The following is an 8,889-nucleotide window of genomic DNA, read 5'->3' as shown; positions in this document are numbered from 1 at the left end:
TAACCATTCCGAATGACAGCAATATCAGGAAGAAGGAACACGAGAAGCTGGAGAAATACCAAGGGCTCAGAGAAGAGCTCGAGAGGATGTGGAGGGTGAAGGTAACGGTGGTCCCCGTGGTAATCGGAGCACTAGGTGCGGTGACTCCCAAGCTAGGCGAGTGGCTCCAGCAGATCCCGGGAACAACATCGGAGATCTCTGTCCAGAAGAGCGCAGTCCTGGGAACAGCTAAGATACTGCGCAGGACCCTCAAGCTCCCAGGCCTCTGGTAGAGGACCCGAGCTTGAAGGATAAACCGCCCGCAGGGGCGTGCTGGGTGAGTATATATATATATATATACAACTTGCATAGTTCCCATTTCTGTATAGCTGTATATCTCAGATTTCTGTAAAGTTATTTATTTCATATTCTGTATAGTTTTTCAAATTTATATCCTGTTCATATCCTGTACATAGCTTGTACTCACTACAGCCTGTACATACTTATAGTTATAGAATATTCACAACATACTTCATACCGTGTACGTTATAACATGCCATAATAGACCCATTTCTGTAATATACTCACATATCTATATTATTGCTAATATATATTGTAATATATCTATATCACTAAAGCACTTCTGGATGGATGCAAACTGCATTTCGTTGCCCTGTACCTGTGCATGTGCAATGACAATAAAGTTGAATTCTATTCTATTCTATGCTATATGATGTCGCAAAACAAATGTATATTTATATGTGTGTATAAGCTGAAGTTGGCTCAAGCTAAAGGGACTTGGGTTGCTGATGAGTTTTCAAATTTGTTCTATGTCTCTTCTTGAAAACAGCCGAAATTCCCTGTAGTATGTTATCCCAATTTAAATAATGGTACTGTTTAATCCTGTAGGACCAAAGCATAATTTGGATATGGTAATTTAATCCTTTTGTCCCGTTTTCCTCATTATGTCAATTTTCTTTGAATTTTATAGACCCACCTGCCAGTTCTTTCTTCTTACCACTGCTTCTTTCTGCCATCTTCCCTTGAGCTTTTATTTAATTACTGTTCCCTTTCAGTCGATCCACTCGGTACAACACATAAGTATGGGATATCATGCCCTCAAAGTTATCTATTTCAGCTGTTACTCATCATGTCAACCTCTATCATCAAAACTCCCAAAGCAAATGCATCCCTTTTAAAATTTAAAAGGGATTAATGGTTCACTGAAGCTGTAAATATTTTTGCATTTGCAGTGTTCCTTTTTTGTCATTTCAGATAAATAAAAAATCCACTTAAATTGATAGTATCATTTATTTATTTTATTATTTAATTGCATTGAACTGTGGTTGGAGGAGGTCTTGTCATTTTTGTTCGGTTTCACCAAAAAACCCTAGGCTCGCCACTGAAACTGTTATCAGGCTGTTGGTAAAGAGGCCTGACCGGAAATACATTCTATGTAGGGTACATATGTGCGCTTGTCGTGAATAACGGGACGTAGCTGACAGTCGTAACGGACGGTGCGGATATATAATTAATACTGTTTAGCCTCCCTTATAGGACACTTTCTGATATGGTCGCCATTAGTTTTACACTAAAAACTGGTATTCTAAGTAAGAATACCAGTTTTGCAGTTAAAAATAGTTTTAGTATACATGCTGTTGTTTCGCATCGTTGGAACATTTAATCCGGTGCTTCGTATGATAAAAACGAGCGCACCGCATTTGGAAGAAACCACCCTGGTCCCTTTAGGGAGCGGAGAGAAGACGGAGAGAGAACAACAAACGCACTCGAATTATCGACGCTTACACACAAAACACCAATTCCTGGTAAGATATTAGCCTTCATCACATTTCATTTAATTGTGATGCTATTATAAAACGCTTTGCTGATTGGTTCGGCGAGATAAAAAGACGACACACACATCCGTTATAATATGGCTCCGTTATGTTTTTCTAATGGAAGGGGAAGGATGATGCAGTGATAACAGCCTCACGTTTATGAACCCTAAATTTGTTCATTAATTATTATTATCATTATCATTATTATTGTTATCATCAAATGATAAGATAATAATGCGATTGACACCATTTCTAAATTTTAAATAGGACAAGGATTCAATGAGGGTGTTCTAGCTATACGCGTTATATAAATATATAAATAGATGTAGCCAGAATGATACATTGTTTCTTATTGATCGTTATCGAAAAAAAGTGCAGCTGACTCTTTTTAATCTTATGCCTATACAACACACTTAAAATGAAGAGATGTTTGTTTATTATATATATATATATATATATGTATATATATACGGGTGTTTACAACCATGACTTTTCCTTTTAGGGCCATGATGGGGAGGTTGTGTGAGATGGTTCTTGTGTCTCTTCTTATCATGTCGCTTTTGACCACTGAGCTGGCATGTGCTAAAAGAGGTGGCAGCAGCAGCAGCAGGGGAAAATCTTCATCCAGCAGCAACAAGGGTTGGACCAATTCAAAGACATCCAACTCTCAACCAGGAAACTACCCACGTCAGCCACAGAGTCCTAATCGAAACACCAATCCTTATCCTCCTGGTGGAAGTTACCCTTATCCCAAACAGAACCAGCCAAGTTATCCAGGTGCCGGTAGCAACCCAAATCAGTACCCTGGCAGAGGCAATCCTGCAGGTTATCCGAACCAGAACCCTGCAGGTGGATACCCAGCAGGAGGGTATCCTAATCAAAACCCAGCTCGAGGAAATTATCCAAATCAAAATCCAGCTGCCGGAGGCTACCCCAACCAATATCCAGGCAGAGCTGGTAGCAACCCCGGAGGTTATCCTAATCAGTACCCTGCTGGAGGTTATCCAAACCAGAATTATCCTAATCAGCATCCAGGTGGGGGTTTCCCAGCAGCGGGTGGTTATCCACAAAACCCAGGAAGGTATCCTTACCAGTATCCAGGTGGTTACCCCGTCCAAACTGGAAACACACGACCAGGTTGGAATGTGCCTGGTTCAAATCCAGGAGGTTATCCAGGAGGTTACCCTGGTGGAGCAGTTGGTGGCTACTCCAACTGGAACCCAAATAATAAGATTCTGAGTCCCCGCTTTGGTGGAGGAGGCTATGGCTATGGGGTGGCAGGGTCACCTTTTTCTCGTTCTGTGCAGAACATGGGGTATGCGCCCAAGTCACCAAGTTTTGCCAAAAAAGCCATGGTGGCTGCAGGCGTCGGTGCTTTGGCTGGAATGGCAGTTGGATATGGATTAGGACGCTTCCCCCGACCACATTTCACTTTCCGTAACCCTGAAGAAGAGTACTACTACAATAATTACATGCAGCGTCGTTATGGCACCCAGTCAACAGATCAAAAAGACTATGGTCGTGATTACGTCTACAGCCCTCCTCCACGTGCTGAGACCTACGAAAGCTTCATGAGTCGCTGCATGAATTCGACTGATATGTTTAAGGATCAAGGCTCTTCCACATCCAAGAGTGCAGCTGAGGACGCAGATGACGACACCGTCAGCATTGAGGAGATTGGATACCCAGCCCTGATTGAGCAAGTGAAGTCGCGGCAGTGTGTAGAGAAGTACATGAAGTACTCTGAGCAATTTCTGAAGGAACGTAAAACTGAACAACAATATCAGCTAAGTCGCTCTAGCCCTCTGAGCCAAGGGCTCATTCATCTTCTCACTTCCTCCGTGATGCTATTGTCCAGCATGCTCCTGCTCCAGTGAGAAAACACCTTCCACTTCACTTCAAATGGCTTTCTACTGCCTCCATCATATGCACACATTCATTTCCTGCTTATATTATAGTAGCTCCACATTGCAAACCACAGCTGCATACTTCCAGAGAGTACAGTCTTTTAATATCTATTATATAAAAATATTGACATGTACATACTGACTAAAAATGTCTATTTCAAGTGTGGCACTCAGTTTCAAGTGTTACAGTTAGATCTGTCTTAGATGTTCACTATACTTTATATTAATTTATTTTGGATCCATATTTTGCACTTTTTATCTCCAGATTGTTGGACACTGAATGCAGAGATTCATGATTAAAGAAAGAAAACAGGACAGGACAATTACTTTAGCAGTTTTTTCTTAGGAAGACTATCAGGGCAGTTTCTTTCATAGTTTGGATAAGAATGAAAAAATAATGAAAGCTCATAGTCCACATTATGGCTTATGGGGTACAAGTGGGATTTGGCAAGTGGGGTAACTCAGAGATTTGTTTGTATTGGTGCAGCATGGGGACAAGAATTACGTAGAAATAAGTCACATGATGACTTGCAGGCCAGATTTGTGCATACAGGCTGTGATCAGCTGAGCTGTGCTGCTTCTCCTGTATTCAGTATTCACTGCTTTTTTGTGGATTTAACCACGCTGAATTCAACAAGTTATAAGCAGGTCTATCCAAAGCTGCATGGCTGATGCATTGTATAAAAGATAGAATTAGCTTAGTGAATGTAATAATATTTGCTACTCTTGATCTAATCTAACATTGACCATGAACAGCCTGCTCCATACCCCTCCAGCAGAGTGAATCACTGTGAACTTCACCACAGTACTGCAAACATAACCAGTGCAGCCTGCACTAACTTGCCTGGTATTTTCATGCAACCTTTGAAGAATGCAAAATTAATATGCTTCCATTTATTTTGGGATAATTTGGCAACACATCACGTGTAGATCCATTTAAGAGCTCTAAAACGAACGAGGATATTGGAAGTTTTACATTTTCAGCTTATCAAACCTTGCGTGTTGCCATCCTTACCCTTGAAAATAATCTTCTTCTTTGGTTTCCTGTCTTTCATACATCTTTTTCTACATCTCTGATAGTGTTGCACGTCAATGCTTCTTTTCCCCTCTCCCTTCGGCTGGCAGACACATTTGTCAGATGTTTTCTGTTGATTGACAGACTGCACAGACACAGTTTGTGTATTTGGTGATATTTTAATGTCCTCGAGAAGTTGCATTTGAAATTACCGCCACTTAGAAAAAAACTTTGCTGCCTTGATGCTCACTCTTCCTCTGTTATGTTCTAGATGCTGAAGTACAGTAACCAGGATTATTTACCTTTACACCATGAACACATCACAGGGATGAGAAGGAAAAAGTTCACTTCAGGTTATAAGTGGGCTGTGGGATGTCATTTTTTTTTTGGCTTATTACCGGGCAAATATTTGCATGTAATAACTGGCAGCAGGATTGTGGCACATGAAAAATAAAGGCATTCAGCGATAATACTGATCAGTAATAATAAATCCAGCTCACTTTAACCCCTGTTTATTATCTGGGGTAATGTTAGGAGAAATCTCTTTGGAGGATTTAAGTTTTATGTGTGTGTTTTGGATTCCACTCAGTCTCACTCCACAGAGCACATGCACAGACTGAAGCAAACCCTGGTCACTAATAGTTTTTACAGATTGCTTGATGGTGATAAAGGATTCCTTGTAAATAATTCAGCCAAACTTCCCACATGAACTTTAAGCCATCGAGGTTTGCTGAACAGCAGAGACAGAAATAAAAATAAAAGTAGAAAGAATCGCCCTGGTTCATATTTAATAATTGCTACTTATGTTATTGCATGTAATAGCTTTTCACAGAGAGTAGACAGTAATCATGATGGGTTCATAAATGAGCAGTGAAGTTGCACAAATAGCACTTGTTGCTTTAATCTGTGCAGTCTGTTGAACGGATGCGGTCTTTTATCTGTATTTCCTTGTAGTATGTAAACTGTCCTTAGTTAAAATGGGTGTGGTAGCACTCAAACTGCATTCCTTTATCCCGTTGAACTCTGCCATTATGTGTGTGAGTCATTAGAACATTTATTCCCATAAAAGCCTTGGTTTTACATCCATATCCCCAGGCACATTTTAACTTTCCATAGCCACTTATTTTCCAGTCGTCTGCCCTGAAGTTGGTCATCGTTTCCGTGCGTCTTCCTCTAATCTCCTACATGTTATTGTAGCGTGGGGAAACAGTCTCATAGGACAGTTTTTCTCAGATATGTAAATACTACTGTTTATTTTCTTGCGCCGGTTGTCATGGTACAGTCTCTGCGATTATGACTACTAAAATCTGTTCTCCTTTTTTTTCTTCAAGAGTAGGTGTTGTTATTATTTTTATTTTTGTGGGTGTTTCATGTGATCATTTCACTTTTCTTTTTACCGTACTTTTTATGATCCTGTTTTATTTTTTCTCCATGCCTGAGTTTTGTAAAGGATTCTGGAAAAATGCTGTGTAAGTTAGGTGTGAAAATCTCAAAGTGATGGAATTCTCCTTCCCATACTGATGTTGTTCTTTGTGACCAGGCTTTCAAATTTCTTTTATTCTCTCCTGTTAATAAGCTTTTATATTCGACTGTTCCTGTTTTGCTTTTTTGGTTGATTCTGGCAAAACGACTTAATTTGATGGGAAATTCCACCTAAATCAAGGATGTGGAATATCTGTAAAGTGCACTTATTTCTCCTCAGTTGTGGATATTCTGTAACTTTGTAATTGAGGTCATGTTACCATTAGAGACATCGCTTGTTTTTGACTCAGAATTGCAAACATTTCGTGATACTCCTCAGATGTTATGACTAACACGGTGTAATATAGTTTGTCTTGGATGTTCATGTGTTAAATAAAATAAATCATGAAATCTTTTCTGTGGCCTGTGACATCTTCACGTCTAAAATGTTGCTGTATCTCTTCAAGGGATATCAAGAGAGGGGTTATTAGAAAAATGCACAAGTGCACAACTTGTGTATTTTTTTAACCAAACTCTCAGAAAAATCCTCCATGAGGATGACATGATGACATTTAATTCCAATAAAATGACACAGTAGAGATCATTTGTTCAAAAAAGCTTTAATTTACTTTGATAAATGACAGCTTTTTCATTAATTAGATGGTGGATCACACGTCTCTTATCCAAGCTGCTGTAAGAAAAGGCACCACATGTCCCAGCCTGAGAAAGAGGTGAGTCGCAGGAGCAGGGGCAGCGCCTTTAACGAAGGCTCTCCAGAGAGACTGGTTGCAGCATCTTTGGTCTTGCTGGTAGTAAAGCTGTCGATCTTGCTCAGAGGCGACTGCTTTGTGGCCATAGTTATTTCCGGACCCATGCTTTGGCTTTCCAAGGAACCCCAGCCCGTACCCGGTGCCTGTGCCTCCCAGCATCCCCGCTGCTGCTGCACCTGCCCACTTTACACCCTGCTTGGAGAGGCCTCGATTCTGAGAGGGAGGCGCTTTGTTACCAGTACCGCGACCTCTGAAGCTGCCTGCTCGCTTGCTGTATGCATACTGTGCACCTGGGCACAAAGCTGCAATAAGCAGCATCCAAACCCACAGTGAGGGAAGCTTTTGCTGGCCCGCCATCAGAGCAGAGCTGCAAAAACAGATTAGGTTGAGTTGAACTTTAGAAAGAAAAAAATGTTATTAAAATGATACTGCGCTTCATTAATTGTCATTTAGGACACGTGCAGAGGAGTTTTTTGAAAGTCTGTCAGCAGTCAGTTCAGCTGGCGATAAAGCTTTTGATTTCCTGCGACTCAGTAACAAAAGCTACATGCTCCCTAACCCTGACACAACAGACATCTAGAATGACCGATATGCTCTGTAAACACGAGGATTAGCTGGGCATTATGTGGCACATTTGTTCTTCCATTCACTAGGCATTTGCTTCTTTTATCTCTCATAAACAGTGCATATCATATCAATTGTTAAAAAAACATATCAGTGATGTATTTGGAACAGTAACCACATGTACATTATTGCAAAATATTTGGTAAGGGGCCTTTTAAAAAAAAAGTTAGAAAGTTGTTAAATAAAACTGATTAAATGTGTACATTATCTATAAAAAATAAATTTTTTAAGGAAACAAAATGGAATTTATTTACCTTTCTTAGGAGTTACTTAAAGAGGCTGTGATCCTGGAGCGGTTGTTTATCAAACCACAACACAGCAGGGCTGCGAGGTGGTTTTCATCTTCATTTACAGACTATCAACCCAACCAACACAGTCAGCACCAAGACCCCTCCCCCCCCACCCCAACACACATGCCCACCCACCCACAAAAAAAAAAAAAAAAAAAAAAATCCTGCTTTGCTATTGGTTCTACATCAATAATACAGAACAGGTTCAATGTTTTTGCTGACAGTGGATTTTCACACATGCAGTGTGAGTTTCTCTCATTACTCAGCAAATGGACATGAGTGCAAACAAATCAAAACATTACTGTCTCAACTAACATTTCATTTAGTATTTATTTATGTTTATGTCTACATAAAGTGTCTGACCACTAAAAAATGTTCTGGGCTTATAACATTTTTCAGAATCCTGAGAAAAAAAATGTTCAGAAATAAAATTGTAGTCAAATTCTAGGAAAAAGTTTGTAATTAATATTGTAATTAAAATCAGAAAAAAACAAACAAACAAATAAAAAAAACACCAACAAAAACAAAAAGTAAGAAAAGAGTCAGATTTCAATTTAAGAAGTCATACCTTCTGAGTTGAAAAGTCAGAATTTGGAAATGAGAATTTTGAGAATAAAATCTGAATGTTTGTATGTGGAATAAGAAATCTAAATTAAATTCAGACTTCTGCCCCAAAAAAGTAAAATTTAAAAAGTCAGAATTCATTAAGTAATATAAGAACTGTGCAAAATACTTTTTTCAGTAACTCCAATCGTCTTTCATGGCGATTCTAATGTTCAGCCAATGTTTGTGCACAGACATGGCGCATGCGCACAACACCAATGCTAAATTAACTTCTTTTTCTCTCACCCATCCGGAATATTTCTTAAGGTTATGGTTATGGTTAGGTTTAGTCGCAAGTCACCGTCAAATTATAATACGGGTAGGACATTTTGTCAGAGTAGGATGGTTTCTCAGAACACCGGCCCTTTGGATGGAAGCATGGCCTGCAGAATAAGGGGGCAG

At 39.7% G+C, this 8,889-nt stretch overlaps 1 protein-coding gene across 1 annotated transcript; it reads left to right on the top strand.

The window, feature by feature from the left end:
• The first annotated feature begins 1,671 nt into the window (after positions 1-1,671).
• On the top strand, positions 1,672-6,615 carry LOC309709868 (uncharacterized protein). The gene is made up of 2 exons (XM_082538771.1): positions 1,672-1,805; positions 2,320-6,615. Exon 2 carries the CDS (start codon positions 2,324-2,326, stop codon positions 3,692-3,694), a length of 1,371 nt encoding a protein of 456 aa, XP_082394897.1. The 5' UTR covers positions 1,672-1,805; positions 2,320-2,323; the 3' UTR covers positions 3,695-6,615.
• The last annotated feature ends 2,274 nt before the right edge of the window (positions 6,616-8,889 follow it).

This window comes from Aulonocara stuartgranti (assembly GCF_965226115.1).
Source record: "Aulonocara stuartgranti genome assembly, chromosome: 7".
Classification (NCBI taxonomy): domain Eukaryota; kingdom Metazoa; phylum Chordata; class Actinopteri; order Cichliformes; family Cichlidae; genus Aulonocara; species Aulonocara stuartgranti.
The sequence above is the reverse complement of the archived record's forward strand: the minus strand, read 5'-3'. Positions and strand labels throughout refer to the sequence as shown.